The sequence below is a fragment of the Denticeps clupeoides genome, chromosome 3 (genome assembly GCF_900700375.1).
Source record: "Denticeps clupeoides chromosome 3, fDenClu1.1, whole genome shotgun sequence".
Classification (NCBI taxonomy): domain Eukaryota; kingdom Metazoa; phylum Chordata; class Actinopteri; order Clupeiformes; family Denticipitidae; genus Denticeps; species Denticeps clupeoides.
In genome coordinates this window covers 32,230,588-32,252,823 of record NC_041709.1, presented here as the reverse complement: position 1 = coordinate 32,252,823, position 22,236 = coordinate 32,230,588, and the positions used below count along the sequence as shown (strand labels likewise).

The window sequence follows — 22,236 nt, the reverse complement described above, 5'->3', positions numbered from 1 at the left end:
GCAGTTTAAAGGCTTCCTCCTTCTGCAGCCGTGCAGAACACCCACCAAGGAAGTCAGAGAGTGAGAGAGCGAGAGAGAGGGAGAGAGAGAGAGAGAGGGAGAGAGAGAGGGAGAGAGAGAGAGAGAGAGAGAGAGAGAGAGAGAGAGAGGGAGGAAGGGAAAATAACGTCAGTTGGGTGACGAGTGGCCGTCGGGTCGGACGCAGCGGACGGCCAGAAGAACCGGGGGCCATCTGAAGAAGGCCGCAGAGGGAGCAGAGCGAGGGATGAAGAGGGTTTAGGGTCCTCGCTCCTCTCCATGCGAACGCTGAAGCCGGAGCAGGTCAGTTCGGGGCCGCATCAGCCACGGTGAAGTCGCGGTAGGCGCGGCCCTGTCCGCCCACCCCCACGCTCCGGTTCCTGTTCCGATGAAGGTGTTCTAGCCGGTCGGCAGCTGCTTGCGTTCTACCGGATGGAGCTGTGGAGGCAGTGCACCGCCTGGCTCATCCAGTGCCGGGTTCTACCGGAGAACCACAGAGTCACCTGGGACAGCGCGCAGGTGAGGGGCCCGAGGACAGTCCTCCGATACTCTGCATCTCCCGCATACATTTACCTGAGTGTGTGTGTGTGTGTGTGTGTGTGTGTGTGTGTGTGAGGGGGCAGGTGTGTGAGCTCGCCCACGCTTTGAGAGATGGGGTGCTACTCTGCCAGCTCCTCAACAACCTGCTGCCCCACGCGGTCAACCTGAGGGAGATCAACCTCCGGCCACAGATGTCCCAGGTGATCATCCGTGTGTGTGTGTGTGTGTGTGTGTGTGTGTGTGTGTCCATCAAGCATAACCAGTACTATATGGTGGTCTTGACGTTATAATGTTCAATTATATATTCATGTATATATTTTCAATATTTTTTGCAGTATATGCAGGAAACCAGCACAATTATGGAGATTGGCAGTATGACTAACAATTCAAAAATCCTGCATGTAATGATGCTTGAAAAATAAACAGTAAAAGAGTGAACAGTGTGAGGAGGAGGAGGAGGAGGAGGAGTGATCAGGTTCTGGCCTGGTCACGTTTCCTCGTCTTGCTGATAGGGAAATCACATGATAGAAATCAGACAGTAAAGTGAGAGAGAGAGAGAGAGAGAGAGAGAGAGAGGATGACTATAACACTGGGAAACCCTGTGAGGTCACAGCAGAAATGTCCTCTTTTCCTCACTGTCCACTGTCTGGTTCCCATCGAGAGTCATCCAAACGTTTAGGGAACTCATTTTCCATGTGTGTGTGTGTGTGTGTGTGTGTGTGTGTGTGTGTTGGATGGAGGAGATGCTGTCGCTGCTGTTTAATAAGCTCACGTTTCCCTCTTCTAAAAAAGAAACTTCCTCTTTCCCCAGCGCCCGCTTTTTGGCTTCTTCTGATCGTGGTCTTGTTGTTTTTTTTCATGTTTCGTTGCCCCCCCGCCGCGGGCAAATTGGACGTAGTCTTCCGTCAAGGCGACCCGACTGTGACTGGCAGCTGTCTGAACTTGCCGGTCGATGTTTGTCTTCTCTGCAGTTCCTGTGTCTGAAGAACATCCGGACGTTTCTGTGCACGTGTCAGGAGCGCTTCGGGATGAGGAAGAGCGAGGTGTTCGAGGCCTTTGACCTGTTCGACGTTCGCGACTTTGGCAAGGTTGGCAAACGGAAAAAAAATCACCGATAAAAACCACGAATCTGAGACACAGCTGATAACAAAAGGCAGAAACGTGACTTTTGCCAAAGTCTTCACGTTGTTGCCTTTTTTCTATTCTCTGTCCCTTTGTGTCTTTCTTCCCCCTCCATTGTGTCCACGGCCACACAGGCCAAGACCAGACCCTGTTCTCACCTGTTCCTCTAAACAGGTTTCCTCTTCAGGATGGAACTCTTTTTTATTTTTTGAAAGTGAAGTGATTGTCATTGTGATACACAGCAGCACACGGTGCACACAGTGAAATGTGTCCTCTGCATTTAACCGTCACCCTTGGTGAGCAGTGGGCAGCCGTGACAGGTGCCCGGGGAGCAGTGTGTGGGGACTGTGCTTTGCTCAGTGGCACCTCAGTGGCACCTTGGCGGATCGGGATTGGAACCTTCTGATTATGGGGGCCGCTTCCTTCCTGTTAGGCGAACGTGATAACCACTACGCCACAGAAACTTAAGACAACGCACAGTTTTGCTCCCCTGTCTGCATATCGTGGACTCGTAAAACGTAAAACACAACAGAACAATAGTCAATCAAATCGATTTATGTAAAAAGAATTTTGTGCTCGACTATGAACCAGAAGACCCGGGTTCAAATCCCACTTACTACCATTGTGTCCCTGAGCAAGACACTTAACCCTGAGTGTCTCCAGGGGAGGACAGTTGCTCTGGATAAGGGTGTCTGGTAAATGCTGTAAATGTAAATAAGCAAGCTTTCATCTTAAGAATGAATTGCACTTAATTCATAGCAAAATGAATAATTCATTATTTCAGCAATTGGCAGCCCTAGTCATTTTGGCCGTATTGTGTGCTTCACCGGCTGAGATCATAATAAAGCTCAGATTGACCTGACTTTTGACACTCATGGCCTTTTTTTTTTCGAAACACTTACACACGGAGCCAAAAGAGCCAGAAACAACTATTGGTTCCCCCGTTATCTCATCTTCACATCTCAATTATGTCAGTCAACCACAATCGGTATTGGCTGCTGGTCAGAATTGGCCTCTGGCTTTAATGAATCATTTTTTGTTTTTTTTGGCACTCTTGGTCCATTTTGTACTGAGGTTTGTTGAGAGGTTGCCTACAGCTCCCTCAGGTCCCTTCTGCAGGACCCCCGCTGATGTCCTTCTAACTCATGACTGAGCAGATTAGTGCTGTGATTGAGTTCCCTCAGGTTTTTCTTTATTCATTTATGGGGAAGTGATGTCAACTGGGTAACAAATTCTTAGCCTCATCTAAACCGGGTGGTAGTAGCCTAGTGGGTAACACACTCGCCTATGAACCAGAAGACCCGGGTTCGAATCCCACTTACTACCATAGTGTCCCTGAGCTAGACACTTAACCCTAAATTTCTCAAGGGAGACTGTCCCTGTAACTACTGATTGTAAATCGCTCTGGATAAGGCCGTCTGATAAATGCTGTAAATGAAAATGTAAACCACAATCATGATAATGCAACACATTTTTTTTATAAGCAACAATTTCATTGAGTTTAAAGGGTGCTTCTAGGGTCTTAAGTCTAAAACACTTACATAACAAATTTGCTATTTGGATTGTTCAGTAACATTTGAGGTTGGGACTTGTATTTAATGCTATTTTTTGGGATGCAAATTTGTTATTTGGAAGGTTAGCGTGAGAGATATATAAACTTTTTGTATATTGTATGTCTTTGTGCATAAAGACAGACTGGGCCAATTAGGGACTGGTTTTTGCAAACTGGTATTTCAATCATTTTGTATTTTGTGCCATAGTTATAGTTATAGGTACAGTTCCCATCTCACCGTATCCTAGGTGCTTTTTACTTTTCTTGGTACAGGGGAGGGGCGGAGTTTGTGTTCCTTCCTGTCCACCGCTGGTAAATGTATTTCACCCTGATCCATGTTCATCTCCGTCTGTCCTCCATTCCCGCGTCCTGCCCCGTCTCGGATTTGTCATCTTGGTCTGATGGCCGTGTGCTTCTCTCTCAGGTCATCGACACCTTGTCTGCTCTCTCTCACACCTACGTGGCCGTTCAAGGCGGTTTTCGGTAAGTGCTTTTCACGTAGTGCCACGCATATCTCTCTACTGTTCAACGTGATGTCTTCTCCGTTTTTGCAAAAATAATCTCAGACTCAGAATTCACACCTGATTCACAAATATTAATGAAGAGGGCGGTAGTAGCCTATAGTTGGTATGAACCAGAGAGCCTCAAAGTCCCAGGTTCAAATCCCACTTACTACCATCGTGTCCCTGAGCAAGACACTTCACCCTGAGTGTCTCCAGCGGGGGGGACTGTCCCTGTAAATACTGATTGTAAGTCGCTCTGGATAAGGGCGTCTGGTAAATGCCAGAAATGGAAATGTAACAGTGTGAAAGTGAAGTCTGTGGTCGCAGAAGCCCTCAACCCCGCCTCTCTGCAGGCCCTTCCCAGAAGAAGCCTGCCTGGGTGATGACGAAGACATCTACAACGGCCTGTCCGACCAGATTGAGTAAGTCTGAGCGGCTTGTTGGAGTCCGCACGTGTCTGCGGGGCTACAAAATGCGTTGCAAAAACTGTAAAACTCACTCACAGATGCCCACATACACACCCCTTGCTGTGTCGCTGGGTCATCGTGTTCCTCTTTGCCAGAAGTTCTAAAGATTGAATCATCGGCGTAGTCCCTTCTAGTTATATTGTTTCCGGAGGTCGCTGTGGTCGGCGCATGATGTCTATTCGCAACTTCTCTCTCTCTCTCAGTGACACAGTAGAGGAGGACGACGATCTGTATGACTGTGTTGAGGATGAGGAAGTGGAAGGAGATGACATCTATGAAGACCTCATGAAGGCCGAGGAGCCTCCTGAGACAGTGAGGGTGAAACAGTCACATGCAGACACACACGCTTGTTCTTTTTCCTATTAAGGCACATTAATCCCATCTAGTTTTAAGGAACTATTATTATTTTTCTTCCTTCGTTTGTCGCGCCCCCTGGATGGGTGGTGCCCTTAACATGACCCTGATCCCCTCGTCTCCCACCGTAGTCACAATGAAGCCAAGCACTACATCATATTTCCTCTGCTTAGCTTTTCGGGAGACTTCTGTTTATTCACTGCGCTTGTATACCCCCCGTGCTCTTGTTCAGTGCAAGAAAACCTACTCCCTGCGTGACTTAAATGCGCAGCTCCCCTCCAGTCCTCCCCTTCAAATTTGGGGGTTTGAGACAACAGACCGAGACCATTTAATAGCTGTGACCTACTCACCACAAAACAAAGTTGATTCCCCCCAACCGTACGCTGCGTTTTCTCAAATTCATAATGATTCCATTGATACATGGATTATATTCATGGAGTATTGCGCGTTATGTTGCAATCTTCTACGGTGTGTAGAGCATCTGTGAGGTTTTGCTCAGGGTCGCTGTCTAAAACCACACTGAACAGCATGATACCAAACCCGGCTGCAGGCTGGGCCTACACAGCCACACAAACGCTACTTATACATGCGAAAATTCACCGGCAGCCGTGCACACTGAGCAGAAGCGGCACACTGGCCCATTTTAACAAACGCGCACCAACAACACGCCGGCTTCTGCGTCCACAGCAGCAGAAGGTCGAAGTCGACAAGCGGAGCTGCTGCCTGCAGGAGATTCGGCAGACGGAGGACAAGTACACGCAAACACTGGAGTCTATATTGCAGGTAACACGCAGTTACTGGTGGACTTAAGTTAAGTGTCTTGCTCAGGGACATGATGGTAGTAGGTGGGGTTTGAACCGGTGACCTCTGGTTCATGTGTGCTACCCACTCGGCTACAGTTAATTAATAAATCATTCCTTACATGTCACAATGAAATTGCCATATCCTTCCTGTAAGATTACTCCTACGCATCACGTCAATGCGTGACTAACATGCAGGGAGCACAGGAGCACAAACCCATGGTCGTTTCTCACCAGCAACAACATGGAATTGGTGGGGCAGTGGTGGCCTAGCGGTTCAGGAAGCGGCCCCGTAATAAGAAGGTTGCCGGTTCGAATCCCGGTCCGCCAAGGTGCCAAAAGCCCCGTCCCCACAAAATGCTCCCCACTGCTCACAAGGGTGATGGTTAAAAGCAGAGAAGCAATTTCCTTCGCGATTAATAAAGTTTAAAAACATAAAATAGTCACGTAATGGAAAAGTCACGTAAACCGCAAATGGATTTGATGGGTGGTAGCAGCCTAGTGGGTAACACACTCGCCTAAGAACCAGAAGACCCAGGTTCACATCCTACTTACTACCATCATGTCCTAGAGCAAGACACTTAACCATGAGTGTCTCTAGGGGGGACTGTCCCTGTAACTACTGATTGTAAGTCGCTCTGGATAAGGGCGTCTGATAAATGCTGTAAACGTAAATGTAAAGTACTACAAATCTGCTGAGGACAATGATGTTAACCTTTTTTGGACGTATTTGATCTCAAACCTACGTCTTGCAGCACTTTATGAAGCCTCTACAAGCCTTCCTCCAACCAACAGACATAGAGAATATCTTCATTAATATTGAGGTAAATAGTCCACTCCTCTTTCCATTTCTTCCAACCATCTAGCCATGCAGATCTTGAGGGCCTGTTTGGGTTTGGGCATTGATTTTCTGTACAGGATTTAGCCGTGATCCACCGCAGCCTCCTGGGAGAAATCCAAACCTCTATTTTACACCGTGGAGCCGAGAATCTCTACCAAATATTCGTCAATTACAAAGAGAGGTAATCGCACGTGGCCTCTCAAGCTTGGGCTTACAAAAAAAAAAAACTTTCAGAGTAACTTCATTTTCAATCTGGAATAAGGGTCGGGGAGTTAAGTGACTCGTCTCTGCTGAAACGACTGACAGTAGCTACGCTGTGTTGCCAGGTTACTGCTGTACGGCCGCTACTGCAGCCAGGTGGAATCGTCCACCAAACACCTGGACAAGATCTCCACCCTGAGGGAAGATGTGCGAATGAAGCTCGAGGTACGACAGAACGCGACCCACACATGAGAGATCGCCTTACCGTGGATCTCTGGGGGATTTTTACACTCTCCCCATTCCCTCTGTCTCATGCAGGAATGCTCCAACCGAGCCAACAGCGGGAGGTTTTCTCTCCGGGATCTGCTGATGGTGCCAATGCAGAGAGTCCTGAAGTACCACCTACTGTTACAGGTACCACACGCACACACACGTAAAAAGAATGTCTGAAAGTGTAATGTCTGTCTCTGTGGTTTTGCTCGAATTATCTGTGTGTGTGTGTGTGTGTGTGTGTTCAGGAGCTTATGAAACACACAGTAAATCCGGACGACAAGGAGAATTTGCGCGTCGCCCTGGACGCCATGAAGGTCAGAACGCACATGCGCTGCCATACGGCAACACAGATCACACGCACGCCACAGAGCCCCCAGGTGTCGGTGGCTGCTGGCATCTCTCACACTGGTGCCCTTTGACCCTAGATCTGTCATCTGGATGCATCTGAATGTGAACCCCTGACCACTCTATAATAGGGCACCCTATTAACGGTGGATTCTGTGAAACGTCTCGATGTTCGTGTCATTTGGCCTTTTTTTTGTACACGTTTGTGATGAAAAGCGGACTGTAATTTCTCTCTCTCTCTCTTTCTCTCTCTCTCTCTCTCTGCATATTCCAGGACTTGGCTCAGTGTGTTAACGAGGTGAAGCGGGATAACGAATTCATGCGCCAGATCACCGCCTTCCAACTGTCTATAGAGAACATGGTGAGGAGCACCACAGGAGGCTCTTCCTTGCCACTGTCATTCAGACAGCTAGTGTTAATATAGAGGAATTGAGGACATGGACTGGGTGTCACCGTGCTCTTCTCTTTCCCTGCTTTCAGACTCAGTCTTTGGCCCATTTTGGGCGTCCAAAGATTGACGGTGAGGTGAAGATTTCCACGTCGAAAAAGTCCAAACAGGACAGGTGAGGGAATTGGAAACCTTTATTTTTTATTTTATTTTAATCGGCATGATAAAACTAGAAACCACAAAGTACTTGTGTGTGTCTGTGTGTGACAGGTATGCCTTCCTCTTCGACAAAGCCATGCTGGTGTGTAAGAAGAAGAGCGGGGAGAGCTTTGAGCTGAAGGAACTGATCGACCTCCAGCTCTACCACGTCCGGGACGAAAGCGGAGGAGAGAGGGACAGCAAGAAGGTCTGAGAGCAGAAACATTTTACCTGCCACAAGTACAGCTTTAGTGAACAAAGGACATGGAAATGCACACAGACTTCTGGGAGTGTCCAAATCTCACCACCTGTCCATCTTATGGTTGATATATCCAAACTCTGGTTGAGGATGATCTTCCCTCCCCACACAAATGCTTCAACAAAGTCATTAGGTCTTTATTTTTGGCCTCTGGTGGGGCCGTCAGGAAGCCTCATGGGTCTTTTGCTAAATTCTACAGGCCCATGTTAAAAATCTAGGGCTTATCCTTGACTCTAATTTATTGATCAACTAAGATTTAGATTTAAGTCCGTTAGCCCAGCAGTGGCCTCGCTCCACCGGCTTCTTGTACAATACAGAACAAAAGTCCAAATTTGACCCGGCTGAGCTGATGGTCACGCTCACTTCTTCTGAACAGAAATTGTCGGTGGTCCCAAAGTCAAACAGGAAAACTAGGGGTGAGTGTAATTTTAGCTACGAAAGCTATGGAAAGCAGGTCAGCGCCATCAACTCAAAACTTCCGATCAAAACCTAAAACACACTTCGGCATTGTTTTTAACGGCGAGAAATTATTGTGTGTTTGTCTATTTGCATCAGATTTGTTCATTTTAATTGCACCGGCCTTGTACAGCATATTGGTATGACACTGCATTGCCTTTAATTGTGCTCTGTAAATTTTTTTTTTTTTTTTTTTATGATCTTCCCAGTGGACCCACTGCTTCATGCTGTTAAATTTCAACAGTCAGTCCGGCTTTGACCTGTACTTCAAGACCAGGGAGCAGAAGAAGAAGTGGTTGGATCAATTTGAGATGGCCCTGTGAGTGAACTTCCCTTCCATCCAGCGATGTCCCGCTTAATCCCACTCTCTCACACACTATCCAGAAGCTAGAGGTCCACCACGTCCAGCGAGCTTGTCAGATACACTACCAGTGTGGAGCATTTGAGGCTCTTTGCTGTTGCTTCTCTCAACCACCTTAAGTTAGACGAGGGGGATGGTGTTCCATCCATCCTGAAAAGTTCTCATGTTGAGATCATATGTTGCTGTGAACAAAAAAGAATAGGCTTCAATTCTTCATCATTCTTCACCTCTGTCACAGTCTCCATGAGTAGGTGTTTCACCCTTACAAAACAAACGTATTTTGCTAGAATTTATATTGCAATACATTGGTAAATATATTTCAATATTTGAGAAACTTCCCCATATATTTGCAACGCCTTTTTCAATATATAATCTCATTTAATCTCATTTTTTAGTATATATAATAATATATTAAATAGTATAACAATATATTTATTCAGTATATGAAAACGGCAATAATTGCAATATTTTCATATACTGTCATTTATCCTGTTTCATATATATATTTTTTTTACATATAAAATATGTTATTATAAAATATATTATCATATTATACTATGTATGATTCACAACATATGAATACACACGAAATATATTGTCACACAATATACTGAGAAATATATTTTTGTTGCGTATGGCCAGAACATTTGACTGGCCATGTATGAACTTTAAAAGTTGTCTGTAAAAGTTTTTATTTTAATTCTAATTACCAGTTGTGTGGACTGAGGTCGACCTCCAGTCAGTCAGGTTGAAGGTGGCCAGTTGCCTATAGGTCGTCAGGAAATGAAACCGCTAATTAGGAGTCAGCAGACAGGAGAGGGTTTGCACATAATCTTGTATCTTAGGGTCAAACTGCAAGGGAAGTGGTGGCCTGCCGGTTAAGGAAGTGGCCCCGTAATCAGAAGGTTGCCGGTTCGAATCCCGATCCGCCAAGATGCCACTGAGGTGCCACTGAGCAAAGCGCCGTCCCCACACACTGCTCCCCGGCGCCTGTCATGGCTGCCTACTGCTCACCAAGGGTGATGGTTAAATACAGAGGATTCTCTCCGGGATCTGCACAGTGTCACTGTGTGCTGTGCTGCAGTGTTTTATAATGACAATCACTTTCACTCAGTTTTCTGTCAAAGTACTGCCCCTGAGCTGATAGAACATTGAAAATGTTCTTAAAAACTTCTCCTCACTGCTCTGGCTGTGCTGTGCTGTGGTGTTGAGGTTTTGCTCGAGTCAGACTGTGAAAGGTCAAATGATGCAGGCGCAGTTTTTGAACCGTGCCAGTCAAGGCAGCATTCAAGTCTTTCATTTTAAAGCTTTAAAGGTCACACATCATGGGCGTGGTCTGAGGCCCATCAGTGATGCAGCTGGATGCATTTTTTACTTACTTTTTTTTTTTTACATACGCATAGCCAAACATAGTCAAATGACCCATTATGACTAAAGCATAATTTCCCAGGATGCCTAGTAACCGCATCTGCAGTGGTTAATGGCTGATAGACCTAAAAAATTCTACTAAATGCTCTGTGAGAGAAGAAACTTCTTTGACTGTATGAATTTGCATTTGTTATCTTGATAAGCCGACAATTACTAAAAGTGTGAATGGAAGGAACCTAGTGATAACTCAGCAACTCATTTCATGCATGTTGTGTTTGCACTGGTTCCTTCACCTTTCATGGCAATCGGCCTTGTCTTCTCACCAGACTGCCTCTGTGTCTAAATCAGGTCGAACATGAGCCCAGAAAACAGCACGGCGAACGGCCACGACTTCCAGATGCACTCCTTCGAGAACACCACGTCCTGCAAAGCCTGCCAGATGCTGCTCAGGTGACAGAGGACACGAGATAATAACGTTTCCGTTTTAGATCTATGATCTAAATCTATAGTTACAGGGACAGTCCCCCCTCCCGGAGACACTCAGGGTTAAGTGTCTTGCTCAGGGACACAATGGTAGTAAGTGGGGTTTGAAACTGGGACTTTGTGGTCTTCTGGTTCATCAGGGAGTGTCTTACCCACCAGGCCACTACCACCCCACCCCGATGTGTGTGTGAATGAGTGAGTGAGTTTGTGTGGGTGAAGTGAAGTGAATGAGTGAGCGTGATTAATCCCAACTCTGACGTTTCTAACATTTCTCCTGATAGGGGGACATTTTTTCAGGGTTACCGCTGCAATCGCTGCAAGATGCCTGCTCATAAAGAGTGCCTAGGGAGAGTTCCAATCTGTGGTCGAAATTCGGGTGAGTGTGTCAGTGTGTGTCTGGTTTTGGTGCACTAGTATTGTTGGTGTTTAATATGTACAAATTGATAAGCGAGTGTCTGTGTTTGTGTGAATTTGTTCTGCAGAATTCTCCGGAACCCTGAAAAAGGTGTGTATTTCATCAAAGTTCTGTCGTAATCTGTGTTTCTACCAGAGAAAGGGACTCGATTCTGAGACTCAAAGTCGCACAAGCGATGACTTGTGACTTGACTTTAGACTTGCCCTCAACGGCTTGAGACTTGACTGGAGTGGATGTTGTGACTTGAGTCATAACTCATAGACAATGTTCATTTCATGGAATTATTTATGTAACTGAGCGGAAGGTTCTGTGATACTGTGATACAGTGCAGCACAGCACAAAGTGACACAATGAAATGTGTCCTCTGTATTTAACCATCACCCTTGGTGAGCAGTGGGCAGCCATGACAGGCGCCTGGGGAGCAGTGTGTGGGGATGGTGCTTTTTTTTTTCCACAGTGGCACCTTGGTGAATCAGGATTTGAACCTGCAACCTTCTGATTTCGGGGCCGGTCTCTTAACCGCAAGGCCACCACCGCCCCTGCAACTATTTATTGTTTCGCTAGCTGATGTTATTAGTGAACAGATGTCAAATTGCACTATGCTGTCACTAGTTTGAATGAGAGGTGATGGACTTCTTCAGCATTCTCGCCGCACCCGGAGTCGAATAGAGTCCGAGCCGTTTAGGATTCAGCTGCTGCTGATTTGAGGATTTTATGGCTTTCTATAAAACTTGTTGGATGGTCAGATATAACAACAATAATAATAATGGTTAAAGGAAAATTAAAATAATTTAATAAAGTTATTGCGAGCAATGCAATAAAAATATTCACTAACATGACCCCTCCCGGACGCCGTACAAAACAGCAAAAATGCAATAGTCTAAAAAAATATTGCTGCAATGCAGTCAATATAAAATAATAGCAGCTTTTTTTCCCGCATGTACAAATTTGATATAAATTATAATATTATTTAATATTAGCTTTATCATCCAAGCAAGTAAAAGAACTGACCTGTTCATAGCCCTCTGAAGTTCATGTTCTGATTCATTTTAATACTTTGTATAATAATAGATGATATAGGACAGACAGTACATGCTTTGAATCTAAAACATACAGCAATGCAGTATTATTTCAGCCATTTGAGACTTGACTTGGGACTAAAGACTTGAGACTTGACTTGACATTGTCACTCTGGACTTGAGACTTGGAATAAATGACTTGTGAACATCTCTGATTATGTAGTTTCTGAATTTTACCATTAAAATTGTTTCTTGTTGCTTTAGCTTCACTGACATCTCGGTGTGCTGAAGTTGCGTACGTTTAATTTTATATTTCTTTAAAGTAGGCAGTCGTTTTTTCTTATTGTTCCCGTTAGAACAAGACTTTGAAGACAGCCTCTAGGCCAGCGAAAGCCGGTGAGATTTATTTATTGATCGTTCAGTTGCTTGACTGATACGGGTAATCCCGATTCGAGGCCTCCATCCGGCGTGTTTTCCTCTCCAGGTTTCCCCAAAATGGAGGTCTGTCAGGACTACTATGGAGTGCCGCCGCCCCCCGTAGCATTCGGCCAGCCACTGCATCTCTCTGTGGGCGATGTGATCGAGTTGACGCGTGCGGAGGTGGACCTGCAATGGTGGGAGGTATGTCAGTGGTCCCGTGCTGATTCTGAAGCCGCCGCGTTCTCAACCTTCAAGCTCCAGTCGACTAAAGCTCCCAGTCTTCTCTTGGTCAGAATTATCCATGACCGTGTTGGTCTAGTTTGAGTTCAGTGCAATATAACAACAGCAATTTACTTTTGTATAGCTCAAAATCACGAGCAGCATGTCTCAATGGGCTTAACAACCACTACAGACTCAGTAGCTCTCCGGACACAAGGAACAGCTCCCTAGGGAACTCACACGCAGAAAGAAAATGGAGGAAGCCTTGGGAAGCCGTAGTTCAGAGGGGGACCCGCTTCCAGGGTAGTGCTACTGTTAACACTGGCTCAACAGGACAATCCGAGTCTAAGCAGTCCATTATTTCCAAAGTAGTACAAGCACAAACCCACTTCGCAATTACAAGGCTATCTTGTTAGTGTATTATTGTTACCTTGTAGACTCAAGAATCCTCTCCATCCATTCCAGACACGGAAGACGCGAGAACGGTCCCCACACACTGCTACCCGGGCGCCTGTCATGGCTGCCCACTGCTCACTCAGGGTGATGGTTAAATACAGAGGGCAAATTTCACTGTGTGCACCATGGGCTGTGCTGCAGTGTATCACAATGACAATCAATTCACTTTCGTCACAAGCATTCTGGACAATGCACGAATGGGGATGGCGGAAGTGACGTCATCTGTGCAACCGGACGGGAGACGCAGGAATAATGACGTGACTGAACTAGAAGAAATAACGTCTCAAATCATTCATCAATGATAATGAAGAGACATTTTGGTACAGTTTTTAATCAACAATATCACATGATATGTTTTGTTATAGTCATCACGACCAGAGAACAGCAATGTCGCGTCTCATCTTGTTTCAGTCACAGTTAAAATGTTTGTCTGATGCTCCCGTGCTGATTCTGCAGCTGTTCTGCTGGTCAGGTGTGGAGTGACCAGAGGGAAGGGCGAGCTGTTCCAGGATCAGATTGTGCATGCGCGCTCCTGCCCATGATGTCAGGTTGTGTGTGATTGTGTGTGTGTGTGTGTGTGAGACGCTGTGTCGAGTCGTGCAGAAGTGTTCCGTTTGTCTGATGCTCCCGTGCTGATTCTGCAGCTGTTCTGCTGGTCAGGTGTGGAGTGACCAGAGGGAAGGGCGAGCTGTTCCAGGATCAGATTGTGCATGCGCGCTCCTGCCCATGATGTCAGGTTGTGTGTGATTGTGTGTGTGTGTGTGTGAGACGCTGTGTCGAGTCGTGCAGAAGTGTTCCGTTTGTCTGATGCTCCCGTGCTGATTCTGCAGCTGTTCTGCTGGTCAGGTGTGGAGTGACCAGAGGGAAGGGCGAGCTGTTCCAGGATCAGATTGTGCATGCACGCTCCTGCCCATGAGGTCAGGTTGTGTGTGATTGTGTGTGTGTGTGTGTGATGCTGTGTCGAGACGTGCAGATGTGGGCCTGCAGTGGTCCGTTTGTCTGATGATCCTGTGCTGATTCTGCAGCTGTTCTGCTGGTCAGGTGTGGAGTGACCAGAGGGAAGGGCGAGCTGTTCCAGGATCAGATTGTGCATGCACGCTCCTGCCCATGATGTCAGGTTGTGTGTGATTGTGTGTGTGTGTGTGTGTGTGACGCTGTGTCGAGTCGTGCAGAAGTGTTCCGTTTGTCTGATGCTCCCGTGCTGATTCTGCAGCTGTTCAGCTGGTCAGGTGTGGAGTGACCAGAGGGAAGGGCGAGCTGTTCCAGGATCAGATTGTGCATGCACGCTCCTGCCCATGAGGTCAGGTTGTGTGTGATTGTGTGTGTGATGCTGTGTCGAGACGTGCAGATGTGGGCCTGCAGTGGTCCGTTTGTCTGATGATCCTGTGCTGATTCTGCTGGTCAGGTGTAGAGTGACCAGAGTGAAGGGCGAGCTGTTCCAGGATCAGATTGTGCATGCGCGCTCCTGCCCATGAGCTCAGGCAGTGTGTAATTGTGCGGGTGTGTAATTGTGTAATAAATCTGGCTTGATCCTCCCCCTCGGCCCACTTCATTTCTCGCAGTGAGGGCACAGTACACCTGGAAACACCAGCCTGCGGCTGTCCGGCCAGGGGGCATCAGCAGATTCGGAACTGCCCCGCCATCGTTCTTACAGGGGAAGTTCTCTGTCTGGGACGCCTCCGAGGTCTCAGTTTAAGATAAAAGGCGAAAGTAAAACGTTCGCTTGCGGTTGTGGTCTTGCTCGACAGAAGCCCTGAAGTCCTTCTTTCTGAAGACCTCATGCTGTGGTCCTGGTCCTGTCAGCTGCTAAGCAGGCGTGTAGGCAGGCCTTCATCTCAAGGTCAAGTTCACGTGAGCTTCATTGTCATTTCACCTACGTACAGGTGATACAACACATACTGAAGCAAATCGTCTCCGGAACCTGGTGCAAAGCGACATCCAGAGCGACTTACAGTCAGTAGTTCCAGGGACGGTCTCCCCCTGGAGACACTCAGGGTTAAGTGTCTTGCTCAGGGACACAATGGTAGTAAGTGGGATTTGAACCCAGGTCTTCTGGTTCACAGGCGAGTGTGTTACCCACTAGGCCACCACCACCCTACATTCAAAATAAATATAAAAAATGAACTGTTAAGACCGATCAGATCCCAGCCGTGAGTGGGAGGAGTCAGGTTTGATAAAGTACTTGCTAGTACTGTGCGTTGTAGTACTTTGTGGAGGCCGGTGCGTCACTCGGCCTCGGCATGGCAGGCGTATACGGTAGGTGCGCAGTGGTCCGGCAGTCTCCCGCTCAACAGCGTGTTTGTCCATGCTCTCCACAGGGCAGAAACGTGACCGTGGGCGAGGTGGGCTGGTTCCCCTGCAACAAGGTCCAGCCCTTCAGACCGGTAAGCGCCTGCCCAGAATATTTTATGTTAGAGAAGTTGGTTATCAGTCACAAAGTTCAGTTCTATTTATGAATATGGCTTTTTATACGATATATGTATATATATATACACACACACACACACACACACACACAATTACTTGGAAATGTGCAAATCGGGTTTATACATATTTTTCCATGTGACCAATCTGCTGTGCTTCTCTGGTCTCATTTCCACAGCGACCTTCTACAGACCTCTCAGCCTTCCCGTGGTGAGTCCAGCACCCATATTCACAGGTTACGTGTGAGCTCTGGCCGCGAATAAAAACAAGCTTTTGAAGCACTCACCACAGTCTGGGGCTTCCAGTGGTTTCTACCATTCACGTATAATCTAGCTTATACACATTTATAACATGAAACTTTTCAATACAAATCCCAAACTATCCTGCACAGGGACATAACTGTACTCAAAGCACTCCCACTCCTACATACACTCTAAAAACTGCTGGGTTAAAAACAACCCAATTTGGGTTATTTTGGTAACCCAGCGCTGGGTCAAAAAGGGACCAACCCAACGCTGGGTTATTTTGACCCAACAAGTTGGGTTACACGTTTAACCCAGCATGCTGGGTTGTGATTATTAACCCAACTATTAGTTAAAAATGACTACGCTGCTGGGTTGAATGGAACCCAAAATGGGTCAGAAATTTAATATAGAAACTTGTGATTAAAATTACTAAAATAAAAACAATTATACAGCAATACATATTTCAATAATGGAATTTTATTAATGACAAAACATGGAAAAAAAAAAGTCTTAAATTCATATGGACACATTTTTTACATCTCCACATCAACATTAAGACAATTTTTGTGAAAATGTATCAAACTGTAGTCACAGTGTTTCTGGAATAAAGTCAGTAACAATGAATCAGATTGAAGCCAAATTAACTTTAGAAAAACACAATTTGACATGTAAATGTAATGAAAAAAAGTTTTCTTATCATGCATAAACTAAGATATAAGAGTCATCTGTAAGAAACACACAACAAAGCAGGCATTAAGAACATCTATGCAGTAAGGATCAGATTTGGTCAAAATAAACTTGCAACTTTCCTAAAATGTGCCCTCTGTAAAAAAAAAAATAATACAATACTAGACACATCAAGCACAAGAAGAATCAGATACAAAATGAACAACTGCAAGCCTATTTGCTCTAATCACTGCAAAGTAATTGTACAACAATCAGGCATGAAGAGCTGTGCTATAAGCATAATTGGGTCTTACCCTGCTAGCTCATTCTTCAGCTTCTGAACCTTTGGAGGTAGCTCACTTCTACCTTAATTTCACATTGCCTGCTGAATGAAGGTAAACGTGTTTTCAAGCACTTTGGGTGCTGCAGGTGAAGTGCGTAGGTTAAGCCAAACAAGAGGCACATTGCTTGAGGTAGGTTGGTGAGTGCTTCCCTTGCCCTCTTGGTTGATGCCCAGTCTTGAGGGGTTGAGTTATGGCAATGCTGGGCTTGCTGAACTGTTGACCTCATAATAGAGGATTCCCACTGGGATGTCCATGGAGTCTCCATAGACTCTACATAGTGCAAGAAACATGACAAAAAGAGAATATGCAGGTTAACAGCAATTTGTCTACAATCAACTGTATAGAATTATCTAATATTATAGATTTTGTAATTCAATGTGATTTTATTTTAGGCACTGTAAACAATCTATTTTGTGTGTTTATATATAGGCGTCTTTCGTGTTGTGACAGTAGGTGGTATATTACACAATTTGATATTTGAATGGTACAAATGGAGAAAGGGTTTACTCACTGAACTGCTCTTGAAGAACATAGATGCATCATCTCCAAGAATTATTGGAAGTCCTCTCAGGACAAGGCATCTAATGGCTGTTAGCTCTGTGCTCTGCAAAGTGGTATAAAACACACTTGAATGTAGAACAAAGGAAATAAATCTTATATCAGTTTATTTGTCCATATAGAGAAATACCACAAGAGAACAGTTTATGTATTGAACTAACCATCAATATCATTATGAGAAGAAAAGAGAAATATCAACCCACCGTTGTGTTGTAGCAGGTCAGCTAATTGCTTTTCTATCCGACCTGTCTTCCTCTTGAAACTTCCATCAAAATTGGACACAACCCATCAAGAACACCAAAGAACTATTCTTTAAAATTTCTACCAACAATCCTGTTAAATTCCAGGTAAACCTGAAAAATATTAAATATGCTCAGTTTTGATATTCAGGCAGAGTTATTTATAACACAAATAAACCTCTCTGAACATCATGTATGTAAAACAAGTAAGAAAAAAAAAACATTAAAGGACACATCCACAAACCTGGTTTTCAGTCAAAAAAGCACTGGCCAGCTTTGGATCATCTGGTTGATGTCAGGTTCATCCTTTACAACCTCCTCTCGTCTAAGAACAAACATGATTCCTGATGCAAGCAAGGAAAGGGCTTAGTTCCTTCTTGCATAAGTTCCATATTTTAGCCTGTAACGTTTAAAAAACTGTGCTCTTCTCGCAGATAGTACTTGCATTTCCAAAGCATATTAAAGTGGCTTTAAACAAAACTAGTAGTGCAAAAAAAAACTGGCATATGTTGAAAGTGGGTGTTTACTTTTTCAAACCTACATTGAAATAATTTGAATTCTACAAAACTGTATGTAGATAAGTAGAGAGCTACTCTAAAAACACATTGCTGCAAGTATCAAATGCTCACTGTTCCCTTAAGATGGCCTCATAATTAAATGCATGTTTCAAACTACAACTGTTCCAGCAGTTTCTAATTTGAATAGAGAAAACAACTCACCTTGTTCATCCACAAAATGGTTCTCGTTGCAGCAAGCAAAACCCCTTTTAAAAAAAAAAGTCCAAACTTGAGGGAAACAGACAAATGTAGACAGAAAGGTATACTTCTAAAATACAACATTAAACCCCAAAACCCCCTTTCACATTGTATATGCAAAATAAAGCTTACCTATCTCCGCGTGAGTGAGTACACACAAATTGCTGGCCCCAATGCAGTCGCAAGATATTAAGCATTGTTAGCATAGCAAGTGTTAGTTAGCAAGAAAAAAAATCTCCTCTGTCCTTCTACCCGCAGCTTTTGCCTCAGAATTTTTTTTTCCGCCCGTCTCCTAACCCCGCGGCTTTCGCTCATAAAATAATTTTTTCGCCCTTCAGAAATTTTTTTTTTTCGCCCCTCAGAAACTAAAGACGGTGCAAAGACAATGGCGGCTCCTCTCGCTGATGTCCCAGGTAGTTGACGTGACGTGCGTGCTCTCTTTCAGATCCGCGTTCCCAACCCAGCACCGCTGGGTTACAGATCGAGACCGATTTTCAACCCAAATTGGGTTAAATCAACCCAACAACAGACTCAACCCAGCATTTGGGTTGAAAAAACAACCCAGCGTTTTTTAGAGTGTAGATGATTCAGAAATCCCCAAATCCTGTTAACAAGGATCACAGGCTTACAAAACCAGGAATATCTGAGATATCAACATCTTTAAGAAAAATTTGCATGCATGAGATCTCTGGCCGAGGAATAGCACTGAACCATCCTGCTGTGGGGCATGGGGCACAACTGGTCATTCCAACTGGACAGTGACCCCATCATTACATCAAAGCTGTTTTCAGAATATTCTTACAATATATTTACATTTACGGCATTTATCAGACGCCCTTATCCAGAGCGACTTACAATCAGTAGTTACAGGGACAGTCCCCCCCCTTGAGACACTCAGGGTTAAGTGTCTTGCTCAGGGACACAATGGTACTAAGTGGGATTTGAACCTGGGTCTTCTGGTTCACAGGCGAGTGTGTTACCCACTAGACTACTACCACCCTACTACTGGAAAGGCTCTCGCAAAGTTCTCACCTCAACTCTTCCCGCTAATACCAGTGAACATTTCATGAAATGTTAGCAGTAACGTATCAATATTTTTTACGTTCTTCATTCTGGTCATCCTGCCACATTGAGATACGATTAGTTGGCGAAAACGCAAACACAGCTTGGTCTGTAACCACACACACATACAAATAAAAAAAGAGTGACCACAGCCAAGCTTGCTGATTTTAGTCTAAAAATGGCCGAACGGGCCGTAAATCGGTCCGCTTTAGGCTGAAATGATACCGCGGTCGCTTGGTCAGCATATTCTCTTCCCTTTCTTGGTCTCAGCAGCGCTCTTAGTTTGCCTCCATGCATAAAATCCCCGTGGTTTCCGGTGTGCAGGTTTGCAGGTAACATGGACCGTTCCGCTGCGAAGAACCTGCTGACGTCCCGGTCGGACGGGACGTTCCTTGTCCGGCAGAAGGATGGTGGGGAGTTCGCCATCAGCATCAAGTGGGTCTTCTAATTCGGTGACTGTTAGGATCTCCATTCTGGTGGAGCACTGGCTGAAGGCGAGCACTGCCGTTGCGCTGTTTGCAGGTTCAACGTGGAGCTCAGGCACATTAAGATCACATCTTCTGAGGGTCTTTACAGGATCAATGAAAAGAAGGCCTTCAAGGGGCTAATAGTGAGTCTCCTGCTGCTTGAAATACGGCGTTGGTGGCGTCCTCAGCTCCTGCACTGACTCTGTCTGGTGGCTTCTGTCTCCTGAAGGAACTGGTCGAGTTCTACCAGGCCAATTCTCTGAAGGAGTGCTTCAAAGACGTGGACACCAGACTAGAATTCCCTTATAAGCAACCGGAGCAGACAGGGGGGCCGCCGACGTACCCCTCCAAACAAGGTAGGCCCCCGGCCTTTGGCCAGATTTACCGCTACGCACACGAGCAGCTCTGACGCTCTCCTCTGGCTGGGCGTGGCGTGTCTTCCAGCTCCCGCGCGGTACTTTGGCACGGCGAAGGTGCGTTACGACTTCTCCGCACGGGACCGCACGGAGCTGTCGCTCCGAGAGGGCGACACGGTCAAGATCCTCTCCAAGAAGGCCAGCAACGGCTGGTGGAAGGGAGAGGTGTACGGCAGGGTGAGCGCATGAAACCTCTCGAAAAAAAATCTAATATTTCTCATTGTATTGCAATTGTGCATCGAGTGTATAAATGAAGATGCATTTCAGGGTTTTAAATCTTTGTTTGGGGGGGTTAATGTACAAGAGACAAGCATGGCCATAATAAATTATGATGAATTTTTAAATGATTTCACTTCATGTGTAAAGAAGATAGCCTATGAATAGGTACCTTTTTAGTTTTGTTTTGTTTTTTTTTTTAGTGAAGTGATTGTCACATGTGATACACAGCAGCACAGCACACGATGCACACAGTGAAATTTGTCCTCTGCATTTATCCCATCACCCTGAGTGAGCAGTGGGCGGCCATGACAGGCGCCCGGGGAGCAGTGTGTGGGGACGCTGACTTGCTCAGTGACACCTCAGTAGCACCTCGGCGGATCAGGATTCGAACCGGCAACCTTCTGATTACGGGGCCGCTTCCTTAACCACTAGGCCACCACTGCCCCTAAAATCACTTTTTAATGGCAGTATAAACATTCATATTCAACACACAGACTAAATCTGTATGCTTATATACAGTAGAGGCCAAAAGTTTGGATACCTTCTCATTCAATGTGTTTTCTTTATTTTCATGACCATTTACGTTGGTAGATTCTCACTGAAGGCATCAAAACTATGAATGAACACGTGTGGAGTTATGTACTTAACAAAAAAAGGTGAAATAAGTGAAAACATGTTTTATATTCTAGTTTCTCTGCTCTGATTACTGCTTTCTCTCGATGAGCTTCAAGAGGTGAAATGGTTTTCCAACAGTCTTGAAGGAGTTCCCAGAGGTGTTTAGCACTTGTTGGGGTCCAGCTCACCCCAAACCATCTGGATTGGGTTCAGGTCCGGTGACTGTGGAGGCCAGGTCTCCACTTTTTGTTAAGTACATAACTCCACATGTGCTCATTCATAGTTTTGATGCCTTCAGTGAGAATCTACCAACGTAAATGGTCCAAACTTTTGGCCTGTACTGTAGATATGAAACTATGTGTAATGACTACCAAATAAGGAGCTGCTTATTGGCCAGTCCTGACTTCTTGAAGGCGTCATAGGAAGATGGCAGTGTGGGTTCAGGGTCCTCCAGGAATGGAGGTGATGGGCGGAGTCAGTGGTGGGAGGTATGGTGTTGGTTTGGACGCTTGATTGACATGCTGTTAACTCCATTTCAGGTGGGCCTCTTTCCGTCAAACTACGTGGAGGAGGACTATTCTGACTACTGCTGAGTTACACAGACAACTCGCCACGCCACATAACTGACTGACGAAAGGCTGAACTCCTGAGCAAATCACTTTTTTTTTTTTTTTTTTTTTTTTTACCCATAATGCTGTGCAGCTTACCGTTTTAATTTCTCAACGCCGAGTGCAGAAAGTCCCACAACTGCGAATCATTTCAGGTTTCTGGCTGACACCACCCTGCTTTCATTACATTCACTAATCAGACGTGGTCAGTCTGTGTTGACAAGGGGCTGTTTTTTTATCTAGATACGGAGCAGAATTAATAATTTTACTTGTTTGTCTACCATGGGTGCCACCTGAACAGGCTCGAGTTTATTTTTATTTATTTGAGCGCCACGTCTGACTAAGTAAGTGCCTGTTCGATTTCTGATAGGAGCCTAATAAATCTACAGTAAATCTGTGCTTTACATGATCTAACATCACATGGAAAATCTTGCCGAATGAGCCAATCAAATTACAGAATGAGGATTAAAACTGTGGACTTGTAACCACTACGGTGATCTAGGTACCGTCCCCACACACTGCTGCCATATCACAAGTGGCTTCGCCAGGTCACCTGACCT

General features: G+C 45.4%; 1 protein-coding gene across 1 annotated transcript; it reads left to right on the top strand.

Moving 5' to 3' along the window:
- The first annotated feature begins 134 nt into the window (after positions 1-134).
- Positions 135-22,085, top strand: vav1 (vav guanine nucleotide exchange factor 1). The gene is made up of 28 exons (XM_028972113.1): positions 135-537; positions 642-758; positions 1,530-1,646; positions 3,657-3,715; positions 4,089-4,157; positions 4,406-4,514; positions 5,244-5,339; positions 6,112-6,180; positions 6,275-6,378; positions 6,524-6,623; positions 6,717-6,812; positions 6,917-6,985; positions 7,291-7,377; positions 7,497-7,579; positions 7,675-7,810; positions 8,527-8,636; positions 10,395-10,496; positions 10,811-10,905; positions 11,012-11,034; positions 12,320-12,359; positions 12,448-12,584; positions 15,377-15,442; positions 15,661-15,692; positions 19,676-19,786; positions 19,874-19,961; positions 20,048-20,174; positions 20,263-20,411; positions 21,608-22,085. The coding sequence occupies exons 1-28, from the start codon at positions 451-453 to the stop codon at positions 21,659-21,661; spliced, it is 2,532 nt and encodes an 843-aa protein (XP_028827946.1). The 5' UTR covers positions 135-450; the 3' UTR covers positions 21,662-22,085.
- Positions 22,086-22,236: the final 151 nt, after the last annotated feature.